Raw genomic sequence first — 20,474 nt, forward strand, 5'->3', positions numbered from 1 at the left:
GGGAAGTTTAAATTCTGTACAACAAAGTATGAACAAAGTTAACTCTTTTAATGGATAACATAACATTGCCACATGTTTAAGCTACAGTTTAAATAGCAAGCTCTTGGTAACCTTGTTGTTGTCAGAAAGAGCATCTAACAACTAAATCCTCTCATAACTCTAAGTCATAAACCTAAACCTTACAATTTCCTAGTCTAAATGTGTTAGATAAATTCCTTTTTGCACCACTGCTTGCTTTGACATATGTATTTAACACCCACAAAAGGGTTAAACTCATAGTTAAAGTCAGCTCTAGAGCATCAATGTGCTTACTCTCCTAAGCAGAACATGGACAGTTACTGGTAGCAATATACACATGCCACTCGACTGGCTACCCAACACAAGTTCAACTTAGGACCAGTAGTGAATTGCTGCTGAATTTACCTTTGTAGACAGATTAATACATCCTTCTCTACAAAACTGTAGTTGTGTTAGTAAATTAAGAGGTAAGCCTCAGTATATTATATGATGATATGAAGTTTACATAAGCCTGAATATGTTCATATAGTTTATGGTTGATGTATTTTAGTTGTGTTTAGGTTTATCTCGACATTCACAAAGAAGCAAACCAAAACTCTTTGATGACGTTTGCTCAAATAACCTAAACTAATGATGGAATAGCAGGTACAGGTGATATGTCTTAATGAAAAGGAGAATCATATTTAAATGATTGAGGCCAGTAGCTACAGTTCAACTAAAACGTACACAGTTCTCATTCTTAATGAATTTCCTTATAGCTCAACATAGGAATTAGAGGTATTTGTAATACTTTAAAGAAGACTCTCACTCTCACATAGTGGCTGATTTATCATATGTCGGGCGGACATGAGCCACTGAGCGGATCATGTCCGCCTGACATCACTAAATGCTCAGCGTCTCATGTCCACCCGACATCACTAAATGCCGACAGCATTCTAGTGAACTGCTTGTGCAATGCCGACCCCTGCAGATTTGCGGCCAAGCGGCTGCTAGCAGGGGGTGTCAATCAACGTGATCGTATTCAATCAGGCTGATTGCTGTTCGACGCCTCAGAGGTGGCGGACATGTTAATGAGCAGCGATCTTAAGACCACTGCTTCTTATCTGCTATTTCTGGCGAGCCTGAAGGCTTGCGAGGAAAGAGCTGCATTGGGGCTGATTGATCGCTTGGTAAATCTAGAGTACCAGGATTTAAACTATACAAGGGTAGTATGATTGTCATAGCAGATCCATGCCAATTTGACTCACACAACACAAATGCATTAGGCTCTAAAGAGCAGTGTTAAAAGTATTTTAAAAATGTTGCACGCCTTTCAGCGCAACAAGTAAAATAATTATCATTGACAATGTGAACAAAGCACATATATGTAATACTTTTAAATTCTTCAGAAATAAACACAATCAGTAATAAACATTTGGCATAATTTTTTGGAAATATTTTGGGATAAAGGAAGGGACAGTGATATCCAATACAGCTGGACATATACTGTAAGAATGTGCTCTGTTTTAATATTTACAGTGTTAAAAACTTTATATGTTTAAATAGTTTTACCTCAATTGATTGTGTTGCAGGGTTTGTGTAATAAAGGTTTTTTGAAATCCAATCCAAAGCCAGACCAATAGGCGTGCCCATTATAGCTGCTGGAGCAAATACTGTTCTGTTAGTGCCATCCGATTTCACTCTGTGAATTTCACCCTGCAGAATAAAGGCATATGTGAATGCATGTGATTTTTTTGCATTACTTAAAGGGACACTGAACTCAAATTTTCTCTTTCGTGATTCATATAGAGCATGCAATTTTAAGCAACTTTCTAATTTACTCCTATTATCAATTTTTCTTCGTTCTCTTGCTTTCTTTATTTGAAAGAAGGCATCTAAGCTAAGGAGCCAGCCAATTGTTGGTTAAGAACCCTGGAGAGCACTTGTTTATTGGTGCTGTCCAATCAGCAAGGACAACCCAGGTTGTTCACCAAAAATGGGCCGGCATCTAAATATTCCCCCATAGACTTCAATAAAGTGGAAAAAACTAACAGCCTAGTTGTGCACAAACCCGATCAAATTTTCTCGAGTGCGCTAACCTGACATGAAAATAATAATATTTCACATTCCAATATTCTTCACATGGTAGACTATAATCTATTTATTAATACATATTTCTACATATATCTGATGGTATTTTGATACAATATATATCAATTAGTCCTAAAGCCTGTTCACACGGGCCATTTTTTGCAGTACAGCGGTCCCATCCCTGGCTCACTCTCCCCCCCTCACTTTTGCTTTCTCTCTCCCCCTCTCTTTCGCTCTCTCTCCCCCTCTCTTTTGCGCTCTCTCCCCTTCTCTTTTGTGCTCTCTTCCCTCTCTTTTGCGCTCTCTCTCTCGCTCAACCTCTCTTTTGCTCTCTCTCTCCCTCTCTTTTGCTCTCTATCCCCCTCTCTTTTGCTCTCTCTCCCCTCTCTTTTGCTCTTTCCCCTCTCTTTTGCTCCCTCTCCCCCTATCTTTTGCTTGCTCTCCCCCTCTCTTTTTGCTCTCTCTCTCTCCCCCCTCTCTTTTGCACTCTCTCTCTCTCCCCCCTCTCTTTTGTGCTCTCTCTCCCCTTTCTCTTTTGCACTCTCTCTCCCCCCTCTCTTTTGCACTCTCTCTCTCCCCCTCTCTTTTGCTTTCTCTTTCCCCCTCTCTTTTGCTCTCTCTCCCCCCTCTCTTTTGCGCTCTCTCACCCTCTCTTTTGCGCTCTCTCTCGCTCAACCTCTCTTTTGCTCTCTCTCCCCCTTTCATTTGCTCTCTCTCCCCCTCTCTTTTGCTCTCTCTCTCCCCCCTCTCTTTTGCTCTCTCACTCCCCCCCCTCTCTTTTGCTCTCTCTCCCCTCTATTTTGCTCTTTCCCCTCTCTTTTGCTCCCTCTCCCCCTCTCTTTTGCTTGCTCTCTCCCTCTCTTTTGCTCTCTCTCTCTACTCCCTCTCTTTTGCACTCTCTCCCCTCTCTTTTGTGCTCTCTCTCCCCTTTCTCTTTTGCGCTCTCTCTTCCCCCTCTCTTTTGTGCACTCTCTCCCCTTTCTCTTTTGCGCTCTCTCTCCCCCCTCTCTTTTGTGCACTCTCTCTTCCCCCTCTCTTTTGCTCTCTCTATCCCCCCTCTCTTTTGCTCTCTCTCTTCCCCCTTTCTCTCCCCCTATCTTTTGCTCTCTCCCCCTCTCTCTCTCTGCCCTCTTTTGCTCTCTATGCCCCTCTTTTATTCTCTGTCTCTCCCCCTCTCTATCTCTCCCCCTCTCTCTCTCCCCCTCTCGCTCTCCCCCTCTCTTTTGCTCTCTCTACCCCCTTTCTTTTGCACTCTCTCCCCCCTTCTCTCCCCCCTCTCTCTCTCCCCCTCTTTTGCTCTCTCTACCCCTCTTTTGCTCTCTCACTCTCCCCCCCCCCTCTATCTCTCCCCCTCTCTCTCTCCCCCCCCTCTCTCTCTCTTTCCCCCCACTCTTTTGCTTTCTCTTCCCCCTTTCTTTTGTGCTCTCTCCCCCCTCTCTTTTGCTCTCTCTCCCCCCTCTCTTTTGCACTCTCTCCCCCTCTCTTTTGCTCTCCCTCCCCCCTCTCTTTTGCACTCTCTCCTCCTCTTTGGCTCTCTCTCCCCCCTCTCTTTTGCTCTCTCTCTTTCCTCCCTCTCTTTTGCTCTCTCTTTCTCCACCCTCTCTTTTTCTCTCTCTCCCCCCTCTCTTTTTCTTTCTCCCCCTCCCGGTCATGCCACGTCTGGTCAAGTCCGGCCACGCCCACCCCTGCCCACCATTGTCAGGCCATGGACAACAGATCAGGTAGACTCTAAGGCCAGGTGTGTTTGTCCTTGCACTGTCTCTACTGCGCATGACAACTTCGAACAAACACCCTTGGCCTTTAATATTATAGGATACCTATATATATTTATGTGATTATATATAGGTATAGATATATATAGATATAGATATAGGAATATCTATTTAGAAATACTAACAACATATTATGCAAAGAACATTGGAATGTGAATATATAGTTAAACACTTTCTTAAAAGCACAGTCATGGCATTTCCCTATTCAGTTTAGAGAAGTTTACTATGAAATCTAGCGAGATTTCAGTAAAATCTCATGAGATCACAGTAAAGCAGCTGGACAGTAGCTGAAGTATAATTGTTACCAGAGCACTAACTATTGTGAGCTGAAAAAATTTTGAGGTAAAAATATCTTCATTTTTTACATAGAAATGTTCAGATGATATTTTCTTGTCATCTTTTTACAGATATACTGCATAACTTTTAAGTGATATACCATATAGGTAAATTTCCAGTCCTCAACACACCAAAACATGCTAGAATTTTAGCATTATTTTGGGTGGGGCAGCTTGGTAACCATGCGTACTGAGCAGCTGATTATATCAACTGTGCTTTATTTTAAATATCCTTTCTGTTATTGGGTCATGGAGACCAGAACTGAAGAACCTGAATGCAAACAATTTATACATTTTAAATTTAACCTTTTAGAAAATTGTATTTTATAATGAGTGCATTGTACCTGTTACCTTTATTTTGTTACCATTTCCCAGAAAAATGAACAATTACTTACTGGATTTTCTATCCAATAAATCATTTCTTCTGAATCATCAAAATCCACATCATATCCATTTTTTATTGCTGCTATAGGTATCATAGCATCATTGGTCTTCTCATTTGGATCAAGGGGTAATCCATAAATAATATTATCTCTTAAAGCTATAAGAAATGGTTTATTATCTGTAAAAAAAATAATAATAATATAATATGAAATTGTAGTTTTATGTCATCATATAAAAAATATTTTTTTTCATGAATAATAGCACATCATTTATATGAAAACTGTCAATAGTGTGAACAAAACGCATCTTTTTTTGCATAACTTTTTATGTAGAATTCCTATTCCTGGTCTCTTTTGCTGCAACTATGTAGGGACACATAATTGAGCCTGTGCTCTGATGTAAGAAATCACTGTAAAGAATGTTTCATGTTTTGATACATTTTCTCATTGTTAAAAGCAGTTTTCTGAGATATTTTTTTAACAAAATCAGGTAAAATAACCAATGAATGATTTCATTTTTTTTTTAGTTTTATTTCTTAAATATTTTATTTGGTTTTCAGTTTTATAGTTGGTGTCCCTTTAAAGAATTTCCCAAATCATTTTAGCCTATTAGAGGTTCTTGAGGAACAATATTAAGAATTATTGATCTAAAGAATGTATTTTACTAAATGGATTGGGTGCTGTAATTGACTGAATATATAACACATCTTTGTTTAAAAAAGAAGCTGTTTTTACTCACGTCACATGCTAAAATCTGTTTTTGCTGTTTTAAGTATTTATAACTTGCTTTATTTGCATGGGATATTGAGTGTCCAGTTATTCAGCATTTAGAAACCATTTTTGAAACCAGGCTAACTGGTGGCCTGTGGTCCACACGTGGCTCTCTGTCATAGTATTTGAGGCCCCATGAAAAGTGGAACAAAAAAAAATATTTTCTTTGGGGAGGAAGTGGAGGAAAGAATAGCAGACTGAACGTACCTTGCAACCTTACCTAAATCTCACTGTCTCACTGAACATGTTTATGAGGCCATACATTTATAAGGCCGCTAAAATATTAATCTGAGGCCCACTATTTGTTAGGAAGCTGGCCAACATTGTTTTAAACATTATTATTGCAATGATTCATAAGATGTATTTAATATATGTTTTTAATATATTAAATACATAACCTTATCACAACAAAAATATGTTGTTGTTTTTTTAAAATAATAAGCAATAAACTTTTATATATTTTTATATATTTATATATATGCATTTTTATATATTTAATATTATTCAGGTCTATCAATTCCTCAATAAAATGCATTATATTGCAACATGTCTGGTATTTCATATTTCAGCACAGTTTGTTAAGGATAAAATGCAAGAAAAAGCAGTTGAAATTATATAGCTACAAAACTCAGACTCAACATCATCAGCTAATTATTTTACCAGAGAATAGAATAATTAGCACTTTGACCTACATGAAGGTAAAATCGTCCAAGAATTCATGAACTTTTAATGAATATGTTTTTTCTTTAGATGCAGCAATTACTGATCTAAAAGTGAAGTATATTACTATGTTGACATGAAGACAATAGTTGTAGAATGCGAATACCGCAGCTTAATCTTTCTGTTGAAAGTTTGAGCTGGCTCACCAAAAATAACACTGTCATCAAGGATTAGGATCCTAATAAGGTTCCAGAGAATGGGCAAAGGTCTGTTTTTTAATTAGCAATAATTAAAATATTTTACAAAGAAATTAACCAGGAATAAAGTTATTATGAAAGCAAATATGTAGGATCTTTTATTCCTTCTGAGCAACATAATTATTTGACACCCTAAAATGAATATTTTAGCGTGGAAACAACAAAACATAACACCTGTGGAAATAGTAATATCTGGCTGAGCTCTCCCAATTTAGTAACTTCAGATTTAAGAGAAATAAAACCAGTATATGCTAATGGTCATTTGAAGAAGAGTATTCAAGCTATGAAAAATGTAATTAAAATTAGATGACAAAACATTTATATGCTGTACCGAACAATAGGATTAACATGGTAGCCTATAGTTGCATATTCTACAAATGCATACACATCCCTAACAAAAAAGCTAAAACCACAATGATAGTAAGTATCCAATAGAGATAACATTTAAAATGATTACACTTTATTTTCTGGTAAATATGTTTAAAAATATTAAGCTCTATTTTGTATTTGGAAACTTTCACTTTTGTTCATATAACTGAAATTGATGCCATAAATTTAAAAATCTAAAGATTGGCCCAGATTCAATGAAACCCATATTGTGTAATACAAATAACCACAACATTTCAATCTGGAAATTGTGCAATTCATAAAGCTCTGTTACCTCTCCCAGAGCAAAGACTGACTCCTACTGATAAAGATAAAATATATATTGATAATCGTATAATAATCAGATTACATGGTAATATCAGAACGAATCATTACCATAAATACTTAGCCTCTGTCTTTTCAAGTCTTTACTTCTTGTAGGATATTTCCTCTATCCCCAACTCTTTATTCATGTTCATAATTTCTCTCAAATCAACACCAGTTATGTCTCCAAGAAATAACTAGATATATCCCTACTTTATTACGCCATAGCTCTCCTGGCCACCAGCCTCCATATTCCAAATGTTTTAATCACTTTATTTATATTTACCTAACCATTCTATTGCTCTCTGCTCTCGCCTTAAAATTTACCTTCAAAATCTTGCTCTTGGCTACTCCAAGCCTTTGCCTTTTTAATATGATGCTCTCTCTTTCTACAAGTCTTATTGTATACATTTTCAAGGACTCTTCTTCCTACAATGTCACCCTACCCTTTCACGCCCTTACTCTCTACCTCCCATTACTCCCATTAAGAGAGATTACAAGTTGTGGGGTACGGCTTCACCGCTAAAAAAATGGCCTTTGAGTGCGGAATGGTCAGCTCACCCGTATTACAATTCATGCGTCACGGCTTTAACGTGATCGTTATGGCCTATACCACAACGATCCATTCCGCAATCAAAGACCAGTAGTTATGGATTTTGCGAAACAAGAATGTTTCACAAAACTCATAAAAAAATATAATATTAACCCCTAAACTGCCATCCCTCGCATCGCAAATACTATAATAAACCTATTAACCACTAATCCGCCGCCCACCCACCACGCTAACACTAAATAAAGATATTAACCTCTAAACCGTCCCGCCCCCACATCGCCAACACTAAATAATCATATTAACCCCTAAACTGGCGACCCCCCACATCGCGACTCCTTAAATAAACCTTTTAACCCTTAAACCGCCGACCCCATACATCGCGACAAACTAAATTAAACTATTAATCCCTAAACCTAACACCGGCTAACTTTAAAATAAAGTTACAATATAATTTCCTTAAAATAAATATAAACTTACCTGTAAAATAAAAAAAAAAATAAGCTTAAACTATAAATAAACCTAACATTACTATTTTAAAAAAATAAAAGATACCAAAAATAAAAAACTTAAATTTAAACATTTAAAAATCCTAACACTACGAAAAAAAATAAACCTAACATTTCAAAAATAACAAAATTTAAAATTAAACAAAATAACAAAACCTAACATTACACAAAATAACAAACTCTAAAATTACGAAAAATAACAAAATCTAAGATTACAGTAAAAATAATAAACAAAATTATCCAAAATAAAAAAATTAAATCTAATCTAATACCCTTATACAAACAAAAAAGCCACCCCAAAATAAAAAACACCCCCTAATCTAACACTAAACTACCCTTTCATGCCCTTACTCTCTACCTCCCATTACTCCCATTAAGAGAGATTACAAGTTGTGGGGTACGGCTTCACCGCTAAATAAATGGCCTTTGAGTGCGGAATGGTCAGCTCACACGTATTACAATTCATGCGTCACAGCTTTAACGTGATCGTTATGGCCTATACCACAATGATCCATTCCGCAATCAAAGACCAGTAGTTATGGATTTTGCGAAACAAGAATGTTTCACAAAACTCATAAAAAAATATAATATTAACCCCTAAACTGCCATCCCTCGCATCGCAAATACTATAATAAACCTATTAACCACTAATCTGCCGCCCACCCACCACGCTAACACTAAATAAAGCTATTAACCTCTAAACCGTCCCGCCCCCACATCGCCAACACTAAATAATCATATTAACCCCTAAACCGCCGACCCCCCACATTGCGACTCCTTAAATAAACCTATTAACCCTTAAACCGCTGACCCCACACATCGCGACAAACTAAATTAAACTATTAATCCCTAAACCTAACACCGGCTAACTTTAAAATAAAGTTACAATATAACTACCTTAAAATAAATAAAAACTTACCTGTAAAATAAAAAAAAACTAAGCTTAAACTATAAATAAACCTAACATTACTATTTAAAAAAAATAAAAGATACCAAAAATAAAAAAACTTAAATTTAAACATTTAAAAATCCTAACACTACGAAAAAAAATAAACCTAACATTACAAAAAATAAAATTTAAAATTAAACAAAATAACAAAACCTAACATTACACAAAATAACAAACTCTAAAATTATGAAAAATAACAAAATCTAAGATTACAGTAAAAATAATAAACAAAATTATCCAAAATAAAAAAATTAAATCTAATCTAATACCCCTATACAAACAAAAAAGCCACCCCAAAATAAAAAACACCCCCTAATCTAACACTAAACTACCAATAGCCCTTTAAAATGACTTTTGTAGGGCATTGCCCTAAGTTTACCATCTTTTTTACATTCAAAAATACAAATTAACCCTTAAAAGTACAACCCCTCACCCACCCAACCCCCCAAAATAAAAAAGACCTAACTCTAAAAAAAATCTAAAAAATCTATGGGGGAAAACGTGCACGAGTACGCAAAGCCAAAACTTTTTTTTGTGTGATATGGGGCTTACCGCACTATACCGCACAACAAAAGAAAGTTTTTTTGTAAAATGTAATGGCTTCTGTATATAAATAGTGGTACGGACCCATTTTGCATGGTGTGTATGCTACAGCTATACCGCACAACTAGTAATATCGCTCATTGCTTTCTCTATATTTTTTGCCTTTAAAAGCTTTTACTCACACACTGACTAGACACTGATGCACAGTTTTCTTAAAATAAATATTAAAGGAGATGAAAATCAAATTTTATTTCCCCCTAAATGAATTAATTTAATTGAGAAAAATGAAACAGTATTGTAATTTACATTCATTATTTATTTTGTTTGCTTTTCTTGTAAAATACCTTGTTGTTGTGTTGTTCCAAACTCCATAGGGAGGCCAAAAATCAAATACTGCAAATATGCTGCAAAATACTGCAAACTGTCTGCTCTGGCTACATACTATACAGTACTTTACTCAAACTAATTTCCAGCCACAATTGAGTGAGATAAGATAAACACTCACCAGAGTTTGTTAGCACAATGTAAAGAGTTTTGGGAATCATTAAAAAAAAAAAAACCTTTTAAAAACATTAAGGGCCAGAATTTAAGTGGCGCACTAACAGTTACGAACAAGCAAAAAGGGGTTTATCATGGGTGTTTCCACACATCAGGTTTAGCACTCGTATTACAAGTTGAAAGTAAACGCGATCGCTAGAGCACAATTGAATTTAATGCTCATCAGGATAGCACGTCCAAATAAAAAAGTGTCCCAAAACACGTAAAAATACATTACATACATTACACTCATAATAACACTATAAAAAATAAAAAAAATTGTACTAAATTACAATAAAGTTATAAAGGCTCAAAGATATGAGGTCTCAGGTGAAGGCCTGAGGTAGGCAAAAGGCTTTAATATAGAGATACATACATATACAAGTCTAAATATGTATATGCACGTGTATGTATGTATATATATATATATATATATATATATATATATATATATATATATATGTGTGCGTGTACATATATATTTATGTATTTATATGTGTATATATATGCATTTACAGAGATATATAGACATATAAACACATAAATACATATGTACACACACATAGGGGCCGAATTATCATTGTCTGGCGGACATGATACGCTGTAGCGTATTATGTCTGCCAGACGTCGCTGAATGCCGACAGCGATTTAACATTGCACAAGCAGTTCTAGTGAACTGCTTGTGCAATGCCGCCCCCTGCAGATTCACGACCAATCGGCAGCTAGTCAATCAACCCAATTGTATAGGATCGGGCGGATTGATGTTCGAAGCCTCAGAGGCGGCGGACCAGTTAAGGATCAGCGGTCTTAAGACCGCTGCTTCATAACTGCTGTTTCCGGCGAGCCTGAAGGCTTGCATGGCAACAGGAGCATCAGGGGCCGTTCGGCCCTTGATAAATCGGACCCATAGACATATATATAAGAGCATTGGAGCCCTTTGCTGTTAAGTAGATGAAAACATGAAAAAGCATATTTATGCAATATTTATATTTAATAAAGTGTTATACTGTGTATTTACTGTAAATATTTCACATTCCAATATTCTGCACATAGCAGAATATGTTTTATATATTTCCTATATACAACCCCAATAACAAACAAGTTGGGACAGTATGGAAAATGCAAGAAAACAAACAAAATGAGTCATTTGAAAATGTAATTCACCCTGTACTATATTGAAAACACATTATTAACACATTATTTGATATTTTACTTTGTGAATTTAATGTATTTTTGCAAATATACACTAATTTCAAATATGATGACGGCAACACATTCCAAAAAAGTTGTGATAGCCGAGTGTTTACCACTGTGTAACATCACCTTTGAAGACACTAGTTGGTTAAGTTTAGCAAACAGAATTTTCCCCCATTCATCCATTATGCATGTCTTTAGCTGCGCAACTGTACGGGGCCTTTGTTACCTTATTTTGCGCTTCATAATGCGCCATACATTCTCACTGCAGACAAGCCATGCTAGCACCCACACTCTCTGTTTACGCAACAATGCACTTGTAACCCGGGCAAAATGTGGTTTGGCGTTGTCCTGCTGGAAAATGCAGGGACGTCCCTGGAAAAGACAACGTCTGAATGGCAGCATATGTTGCTCCAAAATATATACATAACTTTCTGTAATAATGGTGCCCTCACAGATTTGCAAGTTACCCATGCCATGTGCACTGACACCCCCCATACCATGACAGATGCTGGCTTTTGGACTTGACGCTGATAACAGCTTGGATGGTTCTGCTTTGCATAGTAAAGCCTTAACTTGCATCTGTGGATGCAGCAGCGAATGGTGTTGACTGACAAAGTTTTACCAAAGTATTCCCAAGCCCATGTCAGGATATCCAATAAAGACTTATGATGTTTTTTGAGACAGTGACGTCTGAGAGATTGGAGATCATGCGCATTCAGAAGTTGTTTTCAGCCTTGCCCTTTAAGCACCGATTTGTCTTTCGGGAATGTTGTTCTTAAAGTGTTGGATTATTCGCTGACGCATCTGTTGGCAGGCTGGCAAGCCTTGATCCATCCTTGCTCTTGAAGAACTAGGCCTTTTTTGGAGGCTCCTTATATACTATGATTACACGACTGCCTCACCTGTTTCACATCACCTTCTTATTTCAATTTGTCACATCACTATTAGTCCTAAATTGCTGCTGTCCCAACTTTTTGGAAACGTGATGCAGTCATCAGTTTTAAAATGAGTGTAAAAGTAAAACATCAAATAATGTGTTAATAATATGTTTTCAATATAGAACAGGGTGAACTGAATTTTCAAACTACTCTTTTTGTTTGTTTTTTTGCATTTACCATACTGTACAACTTTTTCAGAATTGGGGTTGTGTATATATATATATATATATATATATATATATATATATATATATATATATATATATATATATATATATATATATATGTATATTTTGTACCAATATACCATCAAATAAATAAAACATATGCTGCTATGTGAAGAACATTGGAATGTTATATATTCATATTTTCATGCCGAGCTAGCGCACTTGAGAAAACGTGATCGGGTTTGTGCATGAGTAGGGTTTTTTTTCCACTTTTTTTTCTTCATTGACTTCTATGGGGGAATATGTTAACAAGATTGTGATATTTGAAATTCAGCTTTTTGCCCGCATCAGGTTAACGTGCAAGTGAAAACATTTTATATTCAACTTGTAATACAAGTGCTACCCATTGAAAAATCTTACTTCTAGCGAAGATAGCACGCAAGCGGGATCATTAAATACCGCTCCGCTTTTAATCTGGACCTTATTTTGTATGTAGATTTTTTTGCAATTCAATACTTAATTGCTGATATGCATAGCATATATAAAAATAACTTTAACCCCTTAACGACCGAGGACGTGCAGGGTACGTCCTCAGAAAAAAGGCAGTTAATGCCTGAGGACGTACCCTGCACGTCCTCGGTGTGGAAAGCAGCTGGAAGCGATCCTGCTCGCTTCCAGCTGCTTTCCGGTTATTGCAGTGATGCCTCGATATGGAGGCATCCTGCAATAACCTTAAATGGCCATCCGGTGCAGAGAGAGCCACTCTGTGGCCCTCTCTGCACCGGACATCGGTGGCCGGTAACGTTGGTGGGTGGGAGCTGACTTGGGAGGCGGGTGGGCGGCCATCGATGGGCCGGGTAATGTAGAGGGGGGCGGGATCGGGGGCGATGGGGGCGCGCACAGGTGCCCGCGCGTGCACGCCGGGCGGCGGGCGGGCGCGTGCACGGGGCGGGAGCGGGTGGGAACCGCTACACTACAGAAAAGTTTCAGTGTAAAGCTTTTTATTAAAAAAAAAAAACAACAGTCAAAGGTATCTAGGAGGGGGTGGGGGTTTGTTCTTTGGTGGGTAGGGGAGCTACACTACAGAAAATGGGGAAAAAATGAAAAAGCAACTGTTTTTTTTTTATAAACTGGGTACTGGCAGACAGCTGCCAGTACCCAAGATGGCGGCCATTAAGGCAGAGGGGGAGGGTTAGACAGCTGTTTGGTGGGGGATCAGCCAGGTTGGGGGCTAAGGGGGGCTCCTACACAGCAGCATATGTAAATATGCTTTAAAAAAAAAACCAAAAAGTCTAAATATATATTTTATTTTAGTACTGGCAGAGTTGCTGCCAGTACTTAAGATGGCGGGGCCAATTGTGGGGTGGGGGAGGGAAGGGAGCTGTTTGGGAGGGATCAGGGGGTCTGATGTGTCAGGTGGGAGGCTGATCTCTACACTAAAGCTAAAATTAACCCTGCAAGCTCCCTACAAACTTCCTAATTAACCCCTTCACTGCTAGCTATAATACACGTGTGATGCGCAGCGGCATTTAGCGGCCTTCTAAGTACCAAAAAGCAACGCCAAAGCCATATATGTCTGCTATTTCTGAACAAAGGGGATCCCAGAGAAGCATTTAGAACAATTTGTGCCATAATTGCACAAGCTGTTTGTAAATGATTTCAGTGAGAAACCTAAAATTGTGAAAAATTTAACTTTTTTTTTTAATTTGATCGCAATTGGCGGTGAAATGGTGGCATGAAATATACCAAAATGGGCCTAGATCATTACTTGGGGTTGTCTACTACACTACACTAAAGCAAAATTACCCCAAAAAGCTCCCTACATGCTCCCTAATTAACCCCTTTACTGCTGGGCATAATACACGTGTGGTGCACAGTGGCATTTAGCATCCTTCTAATTACCAAAAAGCAACACCAAAGCCATATATGTCTGCTATTTCTGAACAAAGGGGATCCCAAAGAAAAATTTACAATCATTTATGCCATAATTGCACAAGCTGTTTGTAAATAATTTCAGTGAGAAACCAAAAGTTTGTGAAAAAATTTGCGAAAAAGTGAACGATTTTTTGTATTTGATCGCATTTGGCGGTGAAATGGTGGCATGAAATATACCAAAATTGGCCTAGATCAATACTTTGGGATGTTTACTAAAAAAAAATATATACATGTCAATAGATATTCAGGGATTCCTGAAAGATATTAGTGTTCTAATGTAACTAGCGCTAATCTTGAAAAAAAAAATGGTTTGGAAATAGCAAAGTGCTACTTGTATTTATGGCCCTATAACTTACAAAAAAAGCAAAGAACATGTAAACATTGGGTATTTCTAAACTCAGGACAAAATTTAGAAACTATTTAGCATGGGTGTTTTTTGGTGGTTGTAGATGTGTAACAGATTTTGGGGGTCAAAGTTAGAAAAAGTGTGTTTTTTTCCATTTTTTTCTCATATTTTATAATTTTTTTTAAAGTAAATTATAAGATATGATGAAAATAATGGTATCTTTGGAAAGTCCATTTAATGGCGAGAAAAACGGTATATAATATATGTGGGTACAGTAAATGAGTAAGAGGAAAATTACAGCTAAACACAAACACCGCAAAAATGTAAAAATAGCCTTGGTCCCAAATGGACAGAAAATGGAAAAGTGGTGTGGTCATTAAGGCAGTGGAGGCTCCTCCATATGTGCACTGTCGCACGTGAACCCCCAGGGGGCAGAGGAGAGGGGGGGGGGAAATGAGCAGAACTTAAGAAAAAAAAATGAGAAAAAAAAAATTATGAAAATTTTTATTTTTATTTATATTATTTTATATTATATTTATAAATGTATTATTTTCCTGTGTGCTGTCTTCTGTGAGACTGTGCAGTGTAACTATCATGACATCATGCATATTAGGCTGAAAGTGGAAAGTGCTGTTTTGCCTATACTTCTATGTATCGCACGTGCGATACATAGAAGTATAAGCAAAAGCACTTTCCACTTTAAAACTGCATTGACTGCAGCGCCACCTACAGGCCAGCCCATAGCCTTCCTGTTCGCACAGCTCTTAGTGTGCGGGAGCCAGCTGTCACGTGACACTCGCACACTAAGAGCTGAGCTTACTATGTGTGTGGGAGGAGAGGAGGCAGGGGCGTAACAGAAGTTCAGCCAATCATATCCCTAATCCCTGGGCCTTCCCAATTCCTAAATCGGCCACGCAGGCGCATGGTTTCTGGCGGGGAATTAACCTACTGACTGAGAGGCGCGCACTGTGAGTGACAACACACCCGGCCACATGGATGACACAGGCTGTTAGACAGATTAGTGTGTGTCAGTGCGCGGGGAGACCAGAACAATGCTGCCACCAGGATCGGGTCCATTCAGTGAGGCTCAGGGGAGGGCCCAGGGCTACTGAGCAGGGCTGAGTGAGGAGAGGCTGCGACTTAGCAGTATGTATCTGAGTGAGTATGTATGTACAATTCTAGGTAATAATGATGCCTCATTTCCAATGTTCCCTCAAAGCCCTCTCTGTGTATTGCAAGCAGCGCAACTCAGAACTTCTGTAACAGGAGGGATGTGGAATGTGATTTTTTTTAATCATATTTCAACAGTGCTGGACTCCTGGAAAACTAAGCTGCAAGACACCGTGAGAGAGCACTGTTAAAATAAAATAAAAAAATAAATCACTTTTCACATCCCTCCGGTGTAGCACAGCTTGATCTTTTTTCTGTGCTACACTGAGGGGGAATGACCTAAGCTGACTGAGTTGTGTGCGTAAATCACACAGCTCTGTCAGAGAGTAAGACCGGGAGAAATTAAACACGGAGAGCAGCAGGCAATAAACTTCCAGTGAAAAGATTAAAGTGCTGCCTCCCTCCTCCATACACTAGAAGCAGCCTAGGTGAGTGCTGGAGATCTTCTGTGATTAAAAATGACCCGTAAGTTTCAGTTTGTGACAGCTGAAAGTTAGAGATTTATTAAACACCCATGCAGGGTCATGAAAACAGTGCACACACTACTTATTCTAGCAATACCAGCTTTTTTTTCTATTTTCTAATCCAGCATTCTTTTAAAAAAAAGAAGAAAAAAAAGATGCAGAGCATTATTTAACCCCTTGGCTATCATAGAGAATTTCAGTATATTCTAATACATTGCACTGCAGCTCTTTTTGACAGCCAGGGGGTTAAATTATGCTCACAATATGGTCTAGGCATGTAAGGAGGGGAGGAGGTTAAGCAGGAGACTGAAGCTTCTCTGTTGTCACAAGCTGACATTTCTTATATAAACTTTGAGCAATAATATCTGATTCTGTAGTAGTCTGTGTAATGAAATTGCTGGTTTTAAATGTGGGTCTAGTTAATCAGTATTGTTTAGCTGTGATGTATTTTTACCACATTCCTACCTGATTACTAAAGGTTGTTTCCCTATCAAATTTGAGTGACTTTATTTTCTTTATAGTGATGATGAGACTTAAAAAGGTATTTCTTCATGCCATGTGGTACCTTGCTAGCCAACTTCATATGCTGCAGTAAAAATGTATATATGCTTATAACTAGGGTAATGGATCTCAGCTGTATGTATATGTATGGACTCTGGAGCAGGCTGCAGGCATGGGGGGTGGGCAGAGGGTGCCTGGGTGGCCTATTTTTCTCCTGGGCATGTGTGTATCCCTCTGTAGCCACATTACTTTTTCCATACCAGCCAATGTACAAAAAACAGTGATTGTATGGTGTTATGAATGTTAAATCATTTGATAATTAAACAAATACATTATGTTTGTCATGTTTGAACAAATAAAAATGAAGCATCACTTTGCACTGTGGATGGTTAACCCACTAAATGCCCCTCAGTGCCTACTGCATCCCCTTCCTCCTGTGATTTACTCCCCCATCCCAGACCTCATACTATAAAGATGAGTACACACACACACTAGAAATATGTATGACAAGTTCCCTTTAATTTTGTTTTAAATAAAAGTGGGACTAGTGTGTTTGTGTATATATATGTGTGTTTGTGTGTGTGTGTGTATATATATATATATATATATATATATATATATATATATATAGCCATCTGAGGGGTGGGGCTTTATTTCAAGGGGTGTGGCTAGGGGCGGGGCCAAGTGCACCTCCATCTTCATAATTCACCAGCCGCCACTGCATTAAGGGGTTAACATCCCCTTAATACGCCAACAAAGTATCATTAGAGAAATCTGCCATGAATCATTTGAATCATTTCAAACTCCATACATAATTGTAAAACATTACTGTAGGTAAATTTTTATAAGCTAAACAATTTATACCCTAATTCTTATTTTAAAAAAAATGGGAAATTATGTAATCAGGAATAATTTTCATGAAGATTATTTTCAATAGCAACAAATGATACTGTAGTGGAAAATAACTTTTTAAAGGAGCAATAACTATATCTGAATCTGCATCTCTAGCTGTACAGATGTTTCAACACAGCAAATACTTTTGTCATGCAATGTAAAGATAGTATCTACTATTGCAATGACTAATACAAAATAATGATTCACAACAAGCAGACATAAAAAATGAATGCAGAATGTCAATGTACCTCTGTCGCAGCTCACCAAATCAGCATTCAAGTTCCACCCAGAAGGACATGCACACGAATAAAACCTTGGTCCGCTAGATGATAACAAACAAAGATGGCTACAAGGTTTGGGTGCACACGGATTCAAACCTAGGGAAAAATAAATCAGTTAACTGAAATCAAAATTACTCAAATTATCCACAGAACAAAATGTTTTTAAAAGTAATTAATTCATAATTATAACAAATAATTGTTAGAATTCAATAATGGACTTATACTTGCGTTCATTTAAAAATGATTGTGCTTTTAATTTGTTTTTGTAATGATCATATGAGAAAAATATAGGGCTTACGATTCTACTTGATCATTCTACTTGGACATAGTCCTTTTCTGAACAAGATATTTATATTGTATGCATAAAGGGAAGCTTCTAGCTTTGGAGACATGAACATTTTTAATTTAATTGGTCTTTTCTATATTTAAAAAATATATATTTATTAGTTGTACGCCGTTTTGACTGAGTAGCATATCATGCAGAGACAAAGGCCAACATACAACAAAAACAGTGCATAACACAGACACAGAGCCCAATACAAGTTGAAAAAATGCTTAAATGAATGAAGGAGAGAAAGGAGGAAGAAAAGGAATGAAAAGGAGAGGAAGGCAATGGAAAGGATAGGAAGAAACGAAAGGCCTATTATACCTAACATATGCCAGATACTTCATATTCAGAAATGGATCAATCAACCCATCTTTACCTCCAGGCTGCTTAACTGGATGAACAGCTGAAATCCCCATTGGCCGATTAATGTTATAGATCATCACAGTCTGATTTCCACCATGCCATTTATTTGCTCGAATGACCCGATTAATGTATCGATCACTCCAATAAATATAATCCTCAAACAGAGCAATTGCATGGGGATGTTGTAGTACCTATCAGTAGACAGTTGTTACCAAGAGAATTAATTAAAGAGTTTGCTGAATGGTAAATTACATTTATTTCTATTTAGTGTTATTTCATGTCATGTAGTTATGCATTTTTGTTGTTGTTGTTTTTTCTTCTTCTTAGCGGCTGTATGAATTTTAAGCTATATTGTTGTCTGACAGCTCTGGTTATATCTTGCTATTGCTGCCGTTGTTTTACTCCTTCTTAATAAAAAAATATTATTTAGAAAAATGAAAACAATATTAAACTCAATTGACAACAATTTTAAGGTAATCAAGTAGCGTAGTGTAGAAGTGGTAAATCTTTCTAACAAATATAAACAAACAAAATCTGCTCACTAAAAAGAAAGGAACCATTCATTTTCAAAGAAAGGTAAATTGGTATTTAAATATTATCAATATCATCTCTGTATAGTCTTTCAAACTGAGTAAACATTCAAAAGTATATGAAAGATGCTTTGATGCCAATGTCTTGTAATTTGTGGTCAACATCAATCATAATAAGCAGTCTAAGACAGTATAGCGTGTGCAGTAAAATGGCTGATGTTCCTGTCAAACTTATTTAAAGGGACAGTATACTGTAAAATAGTTTTTCCCTTAATGTGTTTCCAATTACTTTTTTTACCAACTACAGAGTATAAAATGTATGAGAAATTGCTTTTTAAGGTTAATTTGTGTATATTAAATAGCGGATTTTGTGTTTTGAAGCCACAACCTAATACAATGGGTTGAGCTCGTAGGTATTATCACATTCTCATACCCCCCAACTGTCCCGATTTTCGTGGGACAGTCCCGATTTTATGGGTCTGTCTCGCTGTCCCAGGTTGCTAGCCATCTGTCCCGCATTGCCCCATGCATTAAAAATGCTTTTTATTTTTAATTCTATTGGGCACATACTCAGAAGCAGCTGGCTTTTCTCTCCCAGGGTTATATACCTGTTAGATTTCTTGTGGAAAAGTAATGGTGTGTGGGTTAAGCAGGAGTAGGAAGGCTGTATACCCTCTGACCTCAGGTAATGGTGACCTCTAACCCCTGGTAGTGATGACATCTTACCCCTGGTGATAATACTAGCATTCCTTCAGTCTTATACGATGAGCAGTGCTAACACCAGGGTAACGAACAGTGGCAGCCTCAGACTGCTAGCTAATGTGCTTGCCAACCCCAGAACCCCATACAATGAGTTACAGATACCCATATATGATGTAGTGTGTGTGTCTATCTGTATCTATAAGTGTGTAAGTGTGTGTATCTGCATGTATAAGTGTAAGCTGTGTAGTGTGTATGTATCTGTATGTAAAGGTGTGTGTGTGTGTATCTGCATGTATAAATGTAAGCTATGAAGTGTGTGTATCTGTATGTATAAGTGTATACTATGTAGTGTGTGTGTATCTGCATTTGTAAGTGTATACTATGTAGTGTGTGTGTGTGTATAAGTGTAAGCTATATAGTGTGTGTGTGTATCTGCATGTATAAGTGTATACTATGTAGTGTGTGTGAGTATCTGCATGTGTAAGTGTATGCTATGTAGTGTGTGTCTGAATGTGTAAGTGTATGATATGTACTGTGTGTCTGCCTGTATAAGTGTATGATATGTAGTGTGTGTCTGCATCTGTAAGGGTATGCAATGTAGTGTGTGTGTATCT

At 37.3% G+C, this 20,474-nt stretch overlaps 1 protein-coding gene across 1 annotated transcript in view; it reads right to left on the reverse strand.

The window, feature by feature from the left end:
• Positions 1–20,474, reverse strand: part of LRP2 (LDL receptor related protein 2) — a 337,404-nt gene that overhangs the window by 161,080 nt on the left and 155,850 nt on the right. Inside the window, exons 30-33 of the mRNA XM_053698401.1 lie at positions 18,642–18,819; positions 17,905–18,033; positions 4,591–4,757; positions 1,570–1,713 (exon numbers count right to left, since the gene is read on the reverse strand). Of these exons, the coding sequence (XP_053554376.1) occupies positions 1,570–1,713; positions 4,591–4,757; positions 17,905–18,033; positions 18,642–18,819 (618 nt within the window). The remainder of the gene's footprint in view (positions 1–1,569; positions 1,714–4,590; positions 4,758–17,904; positions 18,034–18,641; positions 18,820–20,474) is intronic.

The sequence above is a fragment of the Bombina bombina genome, chromosome 1 (assembly GCF_027579735.1).
Source record: "Bombina bombina isolate aBomBom1 chromosome 1, aBomBom1.pri, whole genome shotgun sequence".
NCBI classification, from domain to species: domain Eukaryota; kingdom Metazoa; phylum Chordata; class Amphibia; order Anura; family Bombinatoridae; genus Bombina; species Bombina bombina.